This window comes from Phascolarctos cinereus, unplaced genomic scaffold (assembly GCF_003287225.1).
Source record: "Phascolarctos cinereus isolate Bilbo 61053 unplaced genomic scaffold, phaCin_HiC Scaffold_726;HRSCAF=1367, whole genome shotgun sequence".
Classification (NCBI taxonomy): domain Eukaryota; kingdom Metazoa; phylum Chordata; class Mammalia; order Diprotodontia; family Phascolarctidae; genus Phascolarctos; species Phascolarctos cinereus.
Genome location: NW_027556098.1, coordinates 162,071,420 through 162,091,734, shown reverse-complemented (window position 1 = coordinate 162,091,734; position 20,315 = coordinate 162,071,420). Strand labels below are relative to the sequence as shown.

The window sequence follows — 20,315 nt, the reverse complement described above, 5'->3', positions numbered from 1 at the left end:
TTGTTTTATTTTGTAAATTTAAAGAATTTATAAATTGCATTTAGTTAGATTTTAAAAATATAAAAACATTTTAATTTGAAAAATAGAAAATGTAATTTATTAATGGATCTATTATAAGGTGATTATATATATTTACATATATGTGTATATATATACATATATAATTAGTAACTTTTTGAGTTTTATGCAGGCAGTTGATATCACTAACATTTTATGCATCTTAGAACACAACTTATTAATGAACAATGAGATGAGAATAAGAGAAAAGATGTTAAAGGCTAGGAACAGATAAGATTAGGAACATTTCAGCTGCTGTTCCTTTAACTTTCTGATATTTGTTGAAAGAGCAAATGACTATTGAAGGCTCAGAATTTAGTAGAATAAGTTTTTAAAAAGTGCTTAGGGTTTTGAACAATCTAAAATGGTTACAACTAAGGAGTTATTGTGGAAAGTTTCACATATATAGAACTCTAATTCAGAAAAAGAAACACTTGTACTTTACCTGTCCAAAATTAAAAAAAAAAAGTTTTCAAGAAATGATTGATGTCTTCTAGATTCCTCTTGCTCTTGGAACCAGTTTCCTTGCTCTTCACAAAAATGTATCTCTAAACAATGGATTTGTGATGGGGAAGATGACTGTGGAGATGGATTAGATGAAAGTGATTCCATCTGTGGTAAGCTGTAATGTTGCGATTGTTTGATTATTTTGCAGAGGAATAAAGAAATAACTTAGTATCTGCCATTTATTAGTAGAGGAAATAAGGACTGAAGATACATATTTTAGTCAAAAAATGTCCTAACTATGCCATATATTAGCACAATTAAAATTTTAACTAGCACATTTACTATAGTTAAAACAAATTTTAAATAAAAAAATTAGAGTTGGAATGGCCCTCAGATATCATGTAGTCCAATCACATAATTTTACAAAGGAGTAACGGCAGCCTAAAAAAATAGTGATTTTGCCCAACATCAAAAAGATCTTAAGTAGCCAGGTTAAACCCAGGACTTGTGACTCTGCGCCATTTTTTCCATACCACATAAGCCTGCTAAATAAATTGATCTAGATTTCTTTCTTATTTTAACTTTGCTCATCCTTGATTTCATCAACACAGGTATTCTCTCTCGCTAAAAAGATTGCAACCCCTATCCCTCCTCATCCTGGTGTTTTTCATTCTCACAATGTGACCAGCCTGCCTTCTTTTTTAGTTCACACATGTCCTTGTCTTTTTTTGTTTGTTTGTTTTACCTGTTTCTCATGTGTAATTTTTCATTTCATTACCATATTGCAATTTGTTAACATCCTCTGTGATTCTTTCTGTTGCCCCTTAGATAATTGATGGTTTTTATTCTTCTGAAATGGCAGTGTTCAATAATTTATAGTTATATAGAATTCCAGGAGAATATTGTATAAAAGTAAGATTTTTGCAACAATGAGCAGTTTGGGATAATTAAAAGCATTACATAATTTCTTCAACATGTGATCTATCTTGAAAGAGAATTTGTATTCACTTGGGGTAGAAAGAAACTTTATTATTTGACTACAAGATACTGATTTTCAGGCTACAGAAAAAAAATAAAATGGCAAGTTCCTAGCATAGTGACATAGTACAGCTTCCCAACTAGGTCAAGCGCGGAAATTCCTTCAATCCTAAACTCTTTCTTTGTCAAGAAGCAGTAATTGGGCTCTCTCATCTTCTATCCTAGGAAGGACTCCAGAGGAGAAAAGGGTAACAAAGTGCAAATGACAATATCTTACCCTTCAGGTCAGGGCTACCTCCAGGGAAGTCAGGGTATAGAATCAGTGAATAACACACACTTTGCAGATATTCTTGTTCCCTCTTTGTGTAGGAGGGTCAAAAGCTTTTGGAGCTTGAGGTAATTTCCCTCAGGGATAAACTAGCCTTGATTGTGGTACCCCAAGACTCTCCAATCCCTGAGTTGAATCGAACTGCTTGGAAGAAGTAGTCCCAGAACCAGGTGTTACCACTAGATGTTGCCACTGGATGTCATCTAGTCAAACCTTAACTGAAGAGGAATTCCCCAAGCGGGATCACATTGAAGAAACCATGCAGTACTTTCAATTATTTCCAACTACCTATTGCTGGAGTTGGGGGTGGGGTGGGGAGAGTGATCTTTTTCAGTCCCTTCTGACTCTGAGAATCTGTCATTTCCTTCCTAGTCAGTTTTAGACCCAGTTTGTTATCCATTCCCTGATGCACCTGCCCAAGGTACAAGTCCTGATTGATTCAGTGGTCTGAGAAGTAAGCTTTTTCATCCACACTGCTTTTGTAGTGTGGATGGTTAGGGGGATCTTTTTTTCTTCCACATTATTGTAGATTTCACTGAGGAAATTACATAGTAAACCAGATTAGGCTGTGGTCATCTTAAATAGGAGTGTTTGGTGACTTAGGAAGTCCTTTTTTTCTGGATCTCACCTAGGGCATCCTCAAAAACAATGGAAAACACCTCTAAAATACTTCTCATTTTGTCATACTTTATATAATGTTGTTATTCAGCAGGTCATTGAGTAGTTAACCATCTCTCCACTCCTACCTGTAAGGAAGTCTTTTATGATTTTGTTATATACATGAGGGAAATCTTATCTGAGAAGAGCTTTTAAGTCTGTATTTTCTTGTAACAAATCAAATGTTTCTCTAAAATCAATAAGCACAGCAGGATCTTATATTCTCTTCTCCTTTTTAGTCAGTCGTGATACACAAAAATATATTTATCTATAGTAAAATGCCCGTGGAAACTTTCCTGATGCCTCCTCGTATTTAGACTGAGAAGACCCTTGATGTATACATTGACTATTCTCATAATGATTTTATAGTGATGAGAAAGCAAAAGCATATAGTTCAGTAGCTTTCTAGGTTTTTATGTCTGATAAAAATACCATATGTGGTCCTTTCTATTATGTTGGAATTCTTTTGAATTCTTTCCTTTACAAAATCTTGAAAATTGATCCTTCTTGTCTTTCAAAATATTCCACCTCAAGCACAAGTTTCTTCTGAATGTACATGAAAAGACCCAGCTGAAGCAGCTGTAGTACACTGGATAGAGATTGGAACTTGACTTAAGAGGACCTGAGTTCAAATCCTAGCTCTGCCATTTTCTTGGAAGAATTTGGACAAGCCATTTAACTTCTCCAGGCCTCAGTTTCCTCATCTATAAAAATGATATAGTTGGATTACATGATGACAGAGGTTGTTTCCAGCTCTAGAATTACGATACTATAACTCCCAACTTCCTCTTAACTGGCGTTAACAGTTCTACACATGGTACTTTGGGTACATCGGTGGAATTGTACAATTTCATTTTTGAATCAATGATTTTGATAAAGACCCAGAGGCCATGGTTATCCCATTTATAGTTGAAACAAAGCTAGAAGTGTAGCAAATACACTAGAGGACAGGGTCAGAGTACAGAAAAATCTCATCCACAGGCTAGGTTTTTCAGGTCAAATCTAATCGAATGAAATTTAAGAAGGATAAAGGGAAAATTTTATATTGGGGTTCTAAAATAAAATCAACTATCATAAATACAAATATATTTTTGTGCTTTTGAAAAGCACAAAAGCATAAGTGCATATTTGCGTATGTGTGTGTGGGTAGCTGAACAGACTGAAATCTCAATATGAGTCAATAGTATGATATGGTGTGCACAAAAAAGCCAATGCTATGTTGGATTGCATTGAGAGACACAGTGTGCAGAATTATGGAGGTGATGTCTCTAGACTCTGTCCCAGTCAGGCCATCTGTAGATTATTATGTTCATTTCTAGATGCTACATTTTAGAAAGGACATTGATAAGATATTAAGTGAACGTGCTATAAGCAGGGGACTTGGACTCAAGAAAATTTGGGTGCAAATTCCTTCTCTGACATTTTTAGCTGTGTGATGCTGGCAAATCACATAACCACTCTCAGCCTCAGTTTCTTCATTTCTGAAAGAAGGAAAATAATAGTATCTCTCTGACAGGGCTGTGAAGATCAAATGAAATAATTTATGTTAGAATAAAGTTGTATATAAATGTTAGCTACTGGTATAATTATCATCATTATAAGATGAAGAGTATCCACAAGAGGGTAACCAGAATGGTGAAGGTCCTCAGTATATTCCCATATTATAACTGATTGAAAGAACTAGAAACATTTAACCTTAATAAAAGAAGTACTTAAAAGGCTGTCATGTGAAAGAGGCATTAGATTTAGCATTCCTTATTTTGTCTTTTCTGTCAAATGGGATGTATACTACCGTGAAATCTGTTAAGAACTACTTGAGTGCTGTGGGTGATTGAGAATCATAAGAAATATCATGAAACCCTTTGTGTGTGTGATAGTACATATTAGATAAATACTGACAGATATGCAGTAGATAATTTAAAATAGAGGTATTAATTAAGACTTTAAAAATATATCTGAAGATTATACTGTTTCAAGTAATTTTCACATAGGACTCAATTTGTTTAGTTGAGTCAAATACAAGGAAATTCTTTATTATAATAGTTGGGTGAGGGCACAGCAAGAAATAAATTATAAATCCAATCAAATCCTGCTTATTCCTAGTTTCAATGATAGGAGAAAGCTATTTAATTAATAAATTATTTTTCCATCATTATCTTTTTGTGTATTTTGAATAATTCCAAAATGTCATTTTTAGCAAATATTTTCAAAAATGACTCTTTAGTTTTACAAGTAAAATCAGAATAAATTGAAAATAAGGTATTTATATATTTTTCCTAGGTCACAATGTGTATTATTAGTAAGCAAAAGAATAGAACCTAGAGTCTTTCAATTTAGTTCCCTTTTCACATGATTCCAATGTAAACTTCTGGAGTTCTGTATCTGGACTGAGTAGAGGAAAGGGAAAATTAGAATTACTGCAGTTATTACTTCTCCCTTCAGTCTGAGGAAAGGTCATGGAGGAATTTAAAGTATAATAATAAGAAATTAAAAGAAAATTATGTCTCATCCCTTGTACATTGTTACAAAATTCTTAATGTGCTACAAATTCACCGTCAGTATTATCCCAAATCTGGCAATTATACAGCACAACCATGGAAACATATGTCTACATGTGTGTATATGTGTGTGTATGTCTACACATATATAAAATATATATGCAAAAATATGCATATACATAGCACATATCTAATCTTTCCCATATGTGTATACACACATGTGAATATAGGTGCAAACATACATACACATATATTATTCCTGGTAGTCTAGATTCCTTCTTCCCAGAGGAAATAAGTTTTCAGTTAAATTTCTCAAATTCTATTGACATTTTCATTTTGAATTTCAGGGGCTGTGACCTGTGCAGCTGATATGTTCAGCTGTTCAGGTTCCCATGCTTGTGTGCCTCGGCACTGGCTTTGTGATGGTGAAAGGGATTGTCCAAATGGAAGTGATGAGCTCTCTACAGCTGGCTGTGGTAAGCTCTTACTTTTTCTCAATGAAAAAGCATCTCAGATTTTCTGTGCTCATCTTCCTTCACTATATCATTTCTCTACTCCTGGACCTATGAATATTATAACAAATAATCATATAGGATATTGCTGTTGCAGTATTATAACACTGGTCTGAAAATGTTTCAGTTGTGAGCTTTGGAATTTCTCTTTCTTTAACTATTATCAAAATTATGAATTACACTGGTATTAGTAATGGTTTTGTATGTTAGATGTCATTTTTAATTCAATAACTTTATCAATATTGGTATTTCTCCATATTTATGCATCTCTATACACATTTCCTCATCCCCATGAAACCTGTGAAAAAACAAGTCATTTTACTTGGAAGGCCATGCTGTCTTTGTGCCTTTTTAAGCCCAAAGGAGAGAAATAATATTGGGTTTTCATTTTACCTGTTTTAGATACTCCCTAGGCTGTCCTTATCTTAGATAACTTCTAATCAGAATATTGATAAACACATGAAATTCCTAGAGATGATGTAGTTGTTTGTCATCGGAAAATGTTGTAAATGGTATGGCACGAGAATCATTAAACCATTGTTATTTTTCAGAGGTGTGTCTTATGTACATGTGTACATGTATGTTTGCATGAATGTGTTTACAGAGGGAAAGTAGAAGAAGCCAACAACTTGAGATCACATATATATGTATACTACTGTGGTAACATTGTTCTCAGATCATTTATTCTCATCTTGAAGTTGATCCATGTGGCTTGAAGATCAAATCAATACTTATAGGAATTAGACAATGTATTATATTTCTGGACCTCTGTCACCTTGGAGAATTTTCGGGGAATTACTTGATAGCTGCAATAATTATAATATTAAAATATTGCTTTCATGATACAGCAATATTAAAAAATGATCTTTGAATGATTATCTGCAAGGTCACATTAGGGAGGCCAGTAGGACTTATCAGCTTAGTGAAAACAATTGAACAGGGAATATGGTTCCTTAAAATATTAAAGTGATTTAAACCAATTCTCATTCTTATTGCCTGTCTTTTTCTACCCAGAATATTACATTTGAGGCCTTTTTAAAATTTTTTACAGGAGATATGTGCTTTGTGTACATGTGTGCATGTGTGTAGGTAAATTTGTGTGCATGTGTGTTGAGAGGGACAGGAGAGGAAGCAAACAACTTGAGATCACATGTATGTATACTACTGGGATGATATTGGTCTAGGATCATTTATTCTCATCTTGAAACTGATCCATGTGGCTTCAAAGGTTAATGGTGCCACTGAGGGCTGCATATTAATTGATTGTGCGTGTACTCAGGGAGCCAGATGGTACCCAAAAGAATTCCTTTGTAGTGAATTGTACACTTTGGGAGGCAAATTAACTCTTTTGAGCCACTGGGGTCCCATTTAGTGAATTCTACAGTGATATATTAAATGGTACTACAGGGACTTGAAAGAATTAATGCCAAATAAGACACTGGTGTTTGAAATAAAAAAAAAAAAAGATGGCCTATGAGTTAGAAGTGGAGTGATTAACTTGAGTTTCATAAGCCTTCATTAAGTTCAGATGTTTTAGGCAGAAAAAAATTAATCTTCACTTTCCTCAGAGGCCCTCATTTGTAATGGGCTTTGCAGTACCATTCACACACTCGTCTAGACAAAAAATTCATACTTGATATAGAGCCTATATAAATAGTAACATCCTTTGCTGTTGTTATTTCTCTCCCTCCACTGTACCTGGGACTTTAGCTTATTTAATATATTGTCATTTGAAGCAAATTCTCCCAAACAATTGTGATTTAAAAGATTTTACTTAACATATGTAATTTAGAGAAAGAAGATTTTTTTATTCAGAAGGTAAATAATGGGGTATTTGTTTTTCTAATTTTGATCTCCTGATGTTTTTGCAGCTCCCAATAATACCTGTGATGAAAATGCTTTCATGTGTCATAATAAAGTCTGTGTTCCCAAGCAGTTTGTTTGTGACCATGATGATGACTGTGGAGATGGATCTGATGAGTCATTGGAATGTGGCAAGTATAAATAACTATAGTTCCCAGCTAGGAAATTCTCCATCCAAGTAATGACTGTCTTTAAAAGATGTGATGGGGCTGGATTAAAAACCAAAACAAAATACTAAGGGCCAAAAGTGGGGAAAAAATCATGTCATTTTATTATAGCAACGTATAGCCAACTTCTAGGATAAGAGCAAATTGTTAGAGGAAACTCAATGCCAATTTTCTTTGTTCTTTCTTATGAAAGGCAAATGTTTGGTTGATTTGCATCACTAAATTGTGTATTGTGTGTATATGCATGTGTGCATGCATGTGTGTGTGTGCTCTCCTGCATGGCCAAACCTATCATGGGTGAGGGAAATGGAATGGTCTACTTCGATGCTTCAGTAAACTAAATGTACTGATGACATGAACCATACTGACTACATCTCAAGTTTCATTTACCTTATTTATATAATTTCTACCAAAGTCTTACTCTTTATACTTCATAGTGTGTGGAAGTAACCATGAAAATTCTTGAAGGCTATGAGAGTAACGTAAACTGTGGCTGGTCTGAGCAAGCTGGATAGCTTTGATCATGATCTTAGCAAAGGATTCTATAGCTATCCCTAAGGACCAGGCTAGCTAATTCTGGAAACACTCATCACCAGAAGGCTGACTACCAGGCACTAATTTACTTTGGCTTTGGCAACTCCTGAAGGATAACTACTGAAGCAAAGAGGGGTTGCAGTCCTCACTGGTGGAGGAAATGTAACCTAAATCCTAGGCAAGAAATTATACCTAATCCCATTAAGTTCAATAATCAGTTTGACTGAATGTACAACATACATATATCTATTTATATGTGTATGTGTACATACATATACAATATATATTTACATATTAAAATATACATCACATATTAAATCATTTATATAAGTATAGTATTCATATATTTTTATCCTACATTAAATTCATTCTCAAATGTCTTTGTAAAAATATTCAAACTAAAATCTGGTGTATCACTGATATTAAAGCATAAATTGCCAATTGTACATGTAGAAAAATAGAAACACGAATATATAATTTAAAATGTGTTGGATGTGAATATGCTCTCATAAGCCAAAGTAGTTTCTTCTCCTTATAGAGCTGATGCCTTATGGGACTCCCTCCAAAACAAATAAGATAGCTTAATGCTTAGACCATCTTATGATTCCTTTTTCAATTCTCTTTCCAGAATAGAACTTAGTTGAATATTATGAGTTTTGTTAAAGCAAGGTTTTGACCTGTTATGCCAAGCTTCTGGATGGAGAAAGATAAAGCCTTAAAAAGCTCCCCAAAGAGATATCAGCAGTCAATGGTCATCTGAAAGATTTCCTAATAACACTGATACTTATTCCTGCAAAATTAAAAAAAAATTCCAATCTATATCTTCATAATATTGATCAAGACTGATTTAAAGAATATATGTGCGTAAATATACACACACATACATTCGTGCACAAGCACACAAATGAATGAATACGTATTTCAGGTGATTATATGACTCTTTGATTCTTAAAAAAAAAGTCTCTAAATTGCTTGCTATTGGTGAAAGGAGATTTCTTCCTTGTTTACACTAATGGATCTATAAACCTAGATGTGACTTCCTTAATGGTTTTGCCATGGTTAGCAACAGTGTTGCTCTAATTTGAATATTACTTAGAGGTAAAAAAAGTCATTACAGCTTGTGAGCCTGATCATTTTAACTGCTTATCAGTACATGCATTTGCAGTGTTTGTAACACATTTATTGCACTGTGGCAAAACGAGATTAATCTTGGAAAGCTGTATAACGCCATCTACATTGAATTTCTCCACACCAGTGAAGGGTTGTGTTTATTCAGATAATAGAAAATTAGGTATTGCTCAACTGATTGGATTACATCCCTGGCTCCTTATCATCTGTTCAACATATTACAGGAAATAAATTTTTTGCAGGTTAACCAGCTCGGTTTTGGCATAGCCTCTCACAACCATTTTCCCTGCTTGAAGAATACAGTTTCCCAACCCAGAAGGGATAAGACAATAGTTTGCATAACACACACACAGTTAATTAAGTGTTGACTGCAAAGAATGGTTATATTTATAATGAATACATGTTCTGTGGAGCATTAAAAATTGTTATTGTCTTGTCTCTAGGATATCGTCAATGTAGTCCTGAGGAATTCAGTTGTGCTGATGGAAGATGTCTTTTAAATTCTCAGTGGCAATGTGATGGAGACTTTGATTGCCCTGACCATTCTGATGAAGCACCATTAAATGCAAAGTGCAAAAGTGCAGGTTCAGAACATATTTATACTATACATACTTCTTTAACTTTTTCTTTTATTTTAAGAAATAGGTTGATAATTTAAGTATAAAATGTCATCTAAAAAACTGAGTTCTGAATTCTCACTCTCTTGCTTGCCCCTCCCTACCCACTGAGAAGGCAAGCAATGTAATGTCAGTTATACATATGAAGTCATGCTAAACAAATCTCTATATTAACCATGTTGCAAAAAAAGCAAGAAAAATAAAGTGAAGACATTTTGCTTCAATCTGTACTCAGACTTGATCAGTTCTTTCACTGGAATTGGATAGCATTTTTTGTCATAAGTCCTTCAAAATATACCACATGTGTTTTGGGAAAGTTTTGATTTCACACAGTAAATTTGCTTTTAACATTTGCATATGCTATAGTTATATGAAGTCCCAATCAAGTGCTAGTTGGAAAAATTTAAGCGCATCTATCTTAACAAACAGATAAGGAATTTGGAGGAAGTAATCTAGTTTGCTCAAGCCTAAAAATTATATTAACTCAAATTATTTGTATATTTATTCTCAAAATGGATTTCCTGTGTGTATCTGTTTGAAGGCAATGGACCATGAAAGAAGTTATGAGTTACACAGAAGAAATTAATGTATGGTTATTTTTATGGTTATAGCAAAGTAAAATTAATTATGCAACTATACTACATAGAATATGATTCTTTCTAGAGGAAGTTGTATATTTATTGCAAAAAATCCAGCAAACTTCTATGAAAAATGTCATTTAAAATGTATTATGGCACATATATATGTGTCTGTGTAGATGTGTTATGTATATCTGTCACTTTAATGAATATATCCTCCACTTTGCTGGTCTTAAAGAACACAACACATTCACATATTCCAAGTTTATCCATAATATTAGCTAGTTTACATATCCTTTCTTTTAACATGTGTAACATTCCAAGTGCTAGAATCACAAAGTTATGAATGGCTCCAAAAACAAAATGAAAAAAAACCTTTTCCCTAGTTATATTTGAAATTGCTATTGGTCACTACAAATGTCCTTTCCCTCCCCCGCCCCAACTTGAAAATCTCAGTGTTATGTTTCTAGGTAGGGAAAAGAATTCGAGACTATCTACCTATTTTAGATTCTTAATTTGTCAAGACATGCTACTTCTCAGAGACCTGTGACTTGAGGGAAATGTCAGACTAGCTTCATGTTTTTGAATTCATTCTTTACATTATAGATCAAAACAACATTTTCCCATTGGTTTTGCTATAGAGATTTGTTTGGGGTCTCCATTTTCAAGTTAAAGCTTATATAATATGATTTGCCCTTGGATTGTTATGTCCCTTATAAAATATAACGTCTGGTAGAAAGTATCATACATATTTTTACTATAACTGTGACAGATAAGTTACTATAATGATATATGTTTTATGAATAGTCATAATACAAAGCAATGGCATGCTCTTTATGTTTCATTTGTTTTCTTTTCTTTTTCCAGAACAGTCATGCAACAGTTCATTTTTTATGTGCAAAAATGGTAGATGCATTCCCAGTGGAGGTCTTTGTGACAGTAAGGATGACTGTGGTGATGGCTCAGATGAGAGAAACTGCCACATAAATGAATGTTTGAGTAAGAAAGTTAGTGGCTGTTCTCAAGATTGTCAGGACCTTCCAGTTGGGTACAAGGTGGGTAGCCATAAAATAAAGTATGTTACATAATAGGTTATAAATTAATTGAGATGATTCTAACTATTTATTTAACCCTGCAGATGACTATAGTACTTTTCTCAGGGGCAATAATACATTGATTGTGCCGTACCCTAAACTAGACTTTCTGTTTTCTTAAGATGATAGAAAATGAGCACTGAAAACCTGAAGTGTATCATATTGGGAATGTTTAAAACTCAAAATGAGCTGAGCAAAAAATGCTAATCCAACAGAAAAGGAGATTATTTCTTTATTTTATTTTGCAAAAGTACAAGGGAACAAGATGTGACAGGTTGATTTAAGGGAGGGAGTACATTTTCCCCTTTGTTATGGAATAAGAAGGCAGAATTATTTAATTATCATCTTACTATCATCTTCTCTTTCAAAGTAGAAGGAGGATTAACATTGTTGAAGAAAGAAGTTCATGAAAAACGATGTAGAATGTTTTGATGAGTTAGTGAGAAATGAATTACATCCCAAGAAATCATAGAAGTGGTAGTGGAGGGGTAGTTAGGTGGCGTAGAGGATAGAGCACCAGCCCTGGAATCAGGAGGACCTGAGTTCAAATCCAGCCTCAGACACGTAACACTCACTAGCTGTGTGACTCTGTGTAAGTAACTTAACCCCAATTGCCTCACCCCCTAAAAAATGGTAATGGAAAACTAGTTCATTTTTGAGAAATCATGGAGAATGAGAGTAGTGTAACATAACAGTGAAATTAATATAGAGAGAAATGTTTTAGATATTTCAATTACTATTTCAAACTCAACCTTGGTCTGAGCAAGAGGTGGAAAAATTCAGATATGGAAAAAAATTGTGTATCAGTGAAGAACAGATCTTCAGAAATGAAAGGAATCTCGGGCTACATCCCCCCTCCATTTCACAGATGAGGAAACTGAATCAGATAGAGCTTGTGGTCACACAGTTAGTGTCTGAATACAGTTAGGAAACTACATCTCCTCACTCCTAGTCCAGTGCTCTTTTCACTCTACTTCCTTTAATAGAAATGGCTCCATGGGGGGGGGGGGGGGGTAAGAGGAGAGGGTGGGGAGGAGACAGTGTGGGAGAAAATTCAAAGATAAAATCTTATAGAAGTGAATGTTGAAAATGAAAAATAAATTAATTATAAAAAATATTTTTAAAAATCCCACCTCCCACAAAAATATAGCTCCAGTTGATAGATATAGTGATCAAAACTAGTGCATATAGTGGTGCAAAAATAGTGAGGAAAGATTTAAATGAGATCAATACACAAAAATTAATTTTCACAATAAACATTTTAAAACTCAAATGACTGAAAAAATAATGGTAAAAATATAGTTGATCTGGAAAAATAGGCTTGAAGATATTAAGGAGTTGTGAAATTACTGTAGGATGAACCTTCAGGTTTTTAGTTTGTGGTTTGAATAGCTGTAGAAAGAAGGCTCATCCCATCACATAGTAACTTAAAAAAGTAGTCACACATGTGTTCAACTCAAATATGCTTAATTTTTTCATCTACATATTGGTGGTATCTGTTCTACAATATATGGAAAGGCAGTGGGACACCTTATACCACTTAAAAAGGTCTTGCATTATGACATACAGAAAAAAAAGAAAAACTTCTTGAACACTTATATTACTAAAGATATAATGAAAATTTGCTCTGGATATTTACTAATGATATCATGTAGATAGGAATTATACATTATTCATCTCATCTCTAATATTCAACAACTTGGTACTACCTTCTCTTACATCATCTTTCATTTTCAGTTGTTAAAGAGGTTCTGGGCACCTAGATGGTGCAGTGGGGAGAGTACCAGTCCTGGAGTCAGGAAAACTTGAGTTCAAATAAAACCTCAGACAGTTACTATCTGTATGACCTTAGGCAAGTTACTTAACCCTATTTGCCTCAGTTTCCTCATCTGTAAAATGAGCTGGAAAAGGAAATGGCAAACCACTCCAAAAAAAAAAACCAAACCCAAATGGAGTCACAAAATGTCAGACACAACTGAACAACAATGAAGTTCTGGCAGTTATTCATCTACAATATATTTTACAGCTTTTTCCTCCTCTCTAGTCCCATTGCTACCAACCTGGTAGAGCATCGTCTCTCCCTCTCTCTCTCTCTCTCTCTCTCTCTCTCTCTCTCTCTCTCTCTCTCTCTGTCTCCCTCTCTCCCTCTCTCCCTCTCTCTCTCTTTTTTCCCTCATCCTCCACTGCCATTACCATGAATCTGGGTTTTTCAATAACCTTCTAAGAAGCTTTCACACCTCTGTCCTCTCCATCGTTTATCTTGCTGCCAGACTACTTGTTAGTTTGTTTATTTTCTTTTGTATAGATCCAGCCATGTCACCCTTTCTTTGAAAAACTTCAATGGCTCTCTATTAAAAATGTGTTGGCATTTGAGGCCTTTGACATTATTCTGCCACTTCTTTACAGACCTATTTCATGCTACTCCTCTCTTCTTAAATTATGGGTCAGCCTAACTTTACTATACTCTTTATTTTTCTGTTACAACTAGCACTTTTTTGTCTCTGTGACTTTGATCATTCTCTTCTTCACATCTGGAATATGGTGCTGTAAACATTCAATATGTACCTACCTTGTTCAAGCCACTGTGCCAGGCCATAGGACACAAAGACAAAAATAAATAACACATACTCTCTGGAAGCTTATATTCTCTCAAGAGATACAACATATACATGTACACATGTTAGATGATCTGAAGAGGGAGAAATTGCTAACATTGGTGGGGAGAGGAAATGAAAGATGATTTCATGGAGGAAGTGGCACCAGATTTTTTGCATTAATGAAAAGTTAGGATTCTAAGAGGCAGAGGTAAGGAGGCAATGCTATCCTAGGAATGGGAAAATAGAATGTCCATGTTTCTTGTCTTTCTCTATTCCACAGGTATTTTTAACCTTTTTTGTGTTAAAGAATCCTATGGTACTGTGGTGAAGCCTTGGACCTGGTCTCAGAATAATGTTTTTAAATGCATAAATAAGCTACAAATGACTTATAATAATGATAATTTACATTTACAGAGAACTTTAAGGTTTTTGAAGTATTTTGTAAATATCTCATTTGATCCTCACAACAACCCTAGGAGGTAAAGACTATTATTATCCCTATTTTACAGATGAGGAAATTGAGGCAGATAGGGGTTAATGACATAGGCCATACCATTAGTGTATGAGATTGGATTTAAACTCTTCTTTGTTACTCCAAGGATAGCACTGTAACCACTGTACTATTAGCAATCACATTGTTATAGTTATCAAAATATAAAAATATATAAACATTATTAAAAAAAAGTTCACAGACCTTAGGTTAAGAGCCTTTGTTCTATTGAATCCCTACCCAATCTTTAATGTCCTAAATGAAATGCTACTTCATTTATTATACTGGAGGTATAATAGCCCTAGCCATTAACTTCCCCCCGCTTTACATGACACTTTACATGTACATGTTTCTAATGTATTGGTTATATATTATTTTGTATTGTAGATATCTTTCTGTGTATCTTATTCCTTATTCTATATATTCTTATTCCTTATATCTTCAATAATAAGTATCAGTAAGACAAGGATTTTTTACAAGGATGTGCTGGAGCCAGTTTGAAGTAGCTCATCTAAGTGTACTGTTAAATTTTGAGTTTAAACATATTTTGTGTCAGAAATCAGTAAACATTACAATCAGTGCTAGATTTGTTTTGTTGATTGTTTATACTTAAGAAATGTTAATAATGCAGATTATATTTTAAAGTGTGTGTTGTAATGGAGAGCTGGTTGTTAAGCATTTACTAGCACACAACTGATTATGTCCTATATCAAATGAGATATTCGTAAAGGACACAGCAGTATTTGGCACATAGTAGGTGCTTAATAAATACTTATTTACTCCATCCCTTCCTTTCTCTGTTCCTTTCCTTTTTTTCTCTCCCTTCTTTCTCCTTTCCCTTCCTTATTTCTTTTCTTCTTTCTTTCTTCCTTTTTTTCCTCCATTCCTTCCTTCTTTACTTTCTTCCTTCCTTATTTATTTTATTCCTTCCTTTCTTCATTCCCTCCTTCTTTCCTCTCTTCTTTTAGCTCAAGGTGATGAAACTAGAACCTTAGAAAGAAACCTACATGAGGGACCAAAGGAATATACTACATTCTGTATGGCTTAAAAGTCTGTAGTGAATGTCACTGGATTAAAAAAAAAACTTTTTAAGCACCTCGTTCTTATAATAATGTTAGGATCACAAACTTCAAGTTCGACTTTTCCATCTGAAATAGTATACATTATAAAAATATGTACTTTCACAAGACAGTTTTATAACAATAATATTCAGAAAAAAGATATATATACAATAAGATGTTTATGACTTTTGTTTTTAAAGTAGCTTGGCAGGTATTTGTACTAACCATCATTCTAGGGGAATTGGGGAAACAGATTCAATAACCCATTCAATTCTCTTTACTATATTAGTGGAACATAGTAAAAAAAAATACTCCTTTAAACTGCATGATAAAATGAAAATTGCTTACAAAAGCAAGATTCAGACCTTATAGCCTGTAACACATTTGCACGTTTGCGGGAAAGCAAATAAAACGTACTTAACAATTCCAATGGGAGCAATAACATTTTAGGCAAAGTAAGAATCTCATTTTGACAAAAAAAGATAATTCACCATGTTAAATAAATGTACTTCCAGAGGAAGAAATATGCTTCTATTGGGCATATTACAACTAAAGTAACTGGCATTGTTAAGTGTCACCTCTTACTTGGCTTGAGTTCTCATTGGTTTAGGGGAAACCTGGGAAAATATAGAAGATTAACTAGAATTTGGGAGTACACTTTCTGGTTGCCTCTTTTTTTGGAGTGTGGGGGAGGAGTTTCAGGGAAAGATATTACTTAGGAAATTTTGTTGGCAATCTCCTTAGTGTCAGATGAACTCAGACCATACAGAGTCATAAGGAAAATAAAAATAATATTGAACCTTGCTTATCTTCATGAAAGTTTGAGTTTGGATTTTAGATCAGAGGGAAGAGACCAGTCAACAATCAATAAACAATTATTAAGTGCAATAAATATGTCAGTATTATTCTATTTCACACTAGCTTTTTTATATTTATACTAAACCCATTATTATTGTCTTCTTAGCTTCTGTATTTCCTATTTTTGTGTCTGAATTTTTATGTTTCCTCTGCATATTTTATGAAGGAAAGTAAAGTTTTCTTTTGAAGAAAGTATAATCCATTGGATGCAACTCTTTTTATTTTTTTCCTTTATTGTGAGAGGATTATGGCTTTGGAAATGATTTTTTTTTTAGAATCCATGAAAAAAACCCCTCAACTCTATTATTGAAAACTTTTGGGGAATGGGTTGACGATAGAATTATAATGCAATTATTATGATTATAGGCTTTTATTTTGTTGATTTATTATTAGAGGCAGTGAGGTGGCACAGTGGATAGGGTGTAGACTTGGTCTTGCCTTAGACACTTACTACCTAGGTGACCTTAGGCAACTCACATTTTCTGTCTCAGTTTCCCCATCTGTAAAATGGGGGTAATAATTGCACCTATCACACAGGCTTGTTATGAGAACCAAATGACTTAACACATGAAAAAGCACTTTGAAAACCTTAAAATTTCACATAAGTGATAGTTATCATCATTATCATTTTTGGAATTACTTTTTTTCTCAAAAATTTTTTAATATATGCCAAATGAATATCTGAGTTGGCCTATATGTCTGGAACTGTGCATTCCAAGGGACTATGAGAAACCTCATTAGAGGTATGAAGACATTTGCTCTTTGAATTTTGATAGAAATGTATTGGAAATATACCAGCCTATTTTCCTGCATGTTTTCGTGACCTGTTTCTCCAGTCTAATCTGTGTTTTGCGCTCATTCTTCTAGCCTCTGAACACACAAGAGCAATTGATCTAATTGCTGCTTTTTATAGTAATACCTTGTTGTATCCTCTTGCATTTTTCCATTTATCTCTTGTACAATATATGTGCTGGTCTTCCTTGGCTTACTGCAACAGGCAAGATGAAGGGGGTGGCTAAGAAAATAGCAGATTCCCAGACTGATGATGGCTATAAATAGTAACTTGTAGCCTTTACTTAGATTTGTTAACACTATAACAAGTTTCAAAGATGCAAACAACATTTAAGTGCTGATGATTTTTAGATAAACCTTAGTCCAAAGTATATAGTGCAAAGACACCCCAAGCTTAAAGGGTTAAATCCAGTGCAGAATTAATATTTTATATATGATATAGCATAACATAACACAATACAATATAACAGTATAACATAATATACAGAATGAATGTAATATATACACACATAAATGAAGAGTATATTGTATACATATACATAAACATATACACATATATAGATGTCTATATTTTGTATGTATTATATATGTATATGTATCTTTCTATAGCTATCAATCTATCTATGTGATGAGACTTGGCTGGTAAACTTATGCAATTGAAATCAAATTTTCTCCACGTCACTCTCTTTGCCATGCAAAAGGCCCTCATTTTAACTTAAAAAGAGTATTCTGCTCTGCGAATAATATTGATTCTGGAGAAATGTGTCAGATCAACTAATGTATTACCTTGTAATTCTTCCCAGGACACAAAATATTCTTCCATTACCTTGCCCCTCCAAGAGATAAATCTATGAAATACTTCTCTTTGGATTTACCATGTAATTACTATAGTTATGCCCTGAGCCCTGCCCTCTTGTAGCACCTTTTAATTTAGTCTAGAGAAGAGAAGACTTAGGAGGGACATGGTAACAGTTGTCAGATATTTGAGGGGATACCACTCAGAAAAGGGATAAATAAACAAACAAAAAGACTTGTATAGATAGCCCTAGTTCCACTAGTTCCTAGTTCCTAGTTCCATAGCCATAGTCCTAGTTCTTAGATCTTGGAGTACTGAATAGGAATTGACAAAAGGAAAATTTAAGTTTGAGGTAAGAAAAAAATTCCTAACAATATCCCCTGAAGTGGAATGAGTGGCCTCAGTGGGTAGTGGATTTCTCCTAAATAGAAGTCTGTAATCAAAAGCTGTATGACCATTTTTCAGTTATCTTATAGAGGAGATTCTTATTCAGGTGAAAGTTAGATTAGGTGGCCTGTGAAGTCTGTTTGCACTCCAAGAATCTATGATTCCTTGACTTTAGCCATTTCTGATCCACACCCTTGTACTTTAAGAAATGTAGCATTCTTTAGAAAATTCCAGACCCTGACTATGATAATGTGACCCACTATAGATTTATGGGGTACTTCTCTAACTTTACTTTAGACAGCCCCTGGAAGGCAGGACATTCTGCATCTCAAGAGGTTAAAATCTCTTGGAGCTAAGCTGAGTCACTTCCTGGCCTTAAGGATCTGATCAGAGCCAGAATCTCACAGCTGAGGTGGCTTAGATTTAGCCCACCCTGGCGATCTTAAGAGCAAAACGAACAACAACACACTTACATGATCAGGCTTTCATATCATGTCAGAATTACCTAGCCTTCTCTTATGATCCATGTATAAGTTGAACTATATAGGGGCTGAAGAGACTTAAAGAAGTATGTAATTCATCGAGCATTTATGAAGTAACTATTTTTTTCATAGACCTATCTAGGAAAAGGAAATTTGGATAAGATGTAATGCTTTTGTTTGTGAAGCTTATTGACTCATAATAGGATTAACATTTATTAAAAAACACAATATGAAATAATACATAATAAGTACATTATAAAGGGAGGTCCTTACCTCCTGAGGGAACAAAAAGGGCTTCATTGAGATAACATGAAGGTTGCCCTTTAAAAGAATAGTACTTTAACACATAGATTTTGTTTTGTACTTTGCCTTTTTTTTTTAACCACAGTGCTGAGCAGAGTGCCTGGCACATGGCAGTTGCACAATAAATGTTAGTTGATTGATTAAAAGACTAATGTGCAAAGAGGCTCTTGGGAAAATGCTAGGCATATATGGAGGATAGCAGAGAGTACCTTACTTTGGCTGGAGCAAAAAAAAATGTAAAAATAATCAATTTTAAAAAAAATTTTATAATCAATTTATTTGATTATAGGATCATTTTATATAATAATTTGATTAGGTGATCATTATATAAAATGAATTTTATAATCAATATATTGAATATTATTGAAATAAAAGAAATAATCAATATACTATAAGGTTGGTTGATGAGGAGGGGTATCTTCAGATTGTAGAGAGCCATGAATGTTAGAGTAAATAAAAGGTTTAAGCTTTACTCCATGGGAAGCCACTGAAGGTTTTGAGCAGATGAATGATATAATCAGATTTAAGTGTAAGGAAGATTAATTTGGCAATGCAGTAAAGAATGGATGGGAGGAATAGATTGTAGTAAGAATATTTACCAAGAGTCTATTGTAATTGTCCCCAAGGATGGTGATGAAGCCATTATTAGGTGGCAATGGAACAAGAAAGGAGGAAGTGAATATGAGATGTCATAGATAACAAAAAGACAGGTCTTAATAACAAACTGGGCATTAGAAGTGAGGGAGAAGGTACAATCTTCAAGGTTTTGTTAGTATGGGAGAATAGGTAAATGGTGGTACATGGAAAGAAACAGTAAATATACAAGGACAAGTGGTTTTTGGAGGAAAATAATAAGCTCATTTTGGGACATATTGCAACTGAGGTTCTGATGAAACATTCAAATAATTATCTTGTAGCTACTTGGAGATGAGGGTCTGCAGAAAAAGTTGTTGTTCACAATATAACCGTGATACAACATACTAATAAATGAAAATAGTTTTAAAAAATCAATGCAAAAGATACCACAAGTCAGGATTGACAAAGATTTTTTTTCTTCAGAAAATAAAACATCGAATTCATTAGAGGAAATG

At 33.9% G+C, this 20,315-nt stretch overlaps 1 protein-coding gene across 1 annotated transcript in view; it reads left to right on the top strand.

Annotated features, from left to right (window-relative positions):
* Positions 1-20,315, top strand: part of LRP1B (LDL receptor related protein 1B) — a 2,172,360-nt gene that overhangs the window by 1,776,429 nt on the left and 375,616 nt on the right. Inside the window, 5 exon segments of the mRNA XM_020984719.1 lie at positions 555-674; positions 5,313-5,441; positions 7,349-7,471; positions 9,613-9,753; positions 11,232-11,419. Of these exon segments, the coding sequence (XP_020840378.1) occupies positions 555-674; positions 5,313-5,441; positions 7,349-7,471; positions 9,613-9,753; positions 11,232-11,419 (701 nt within the window).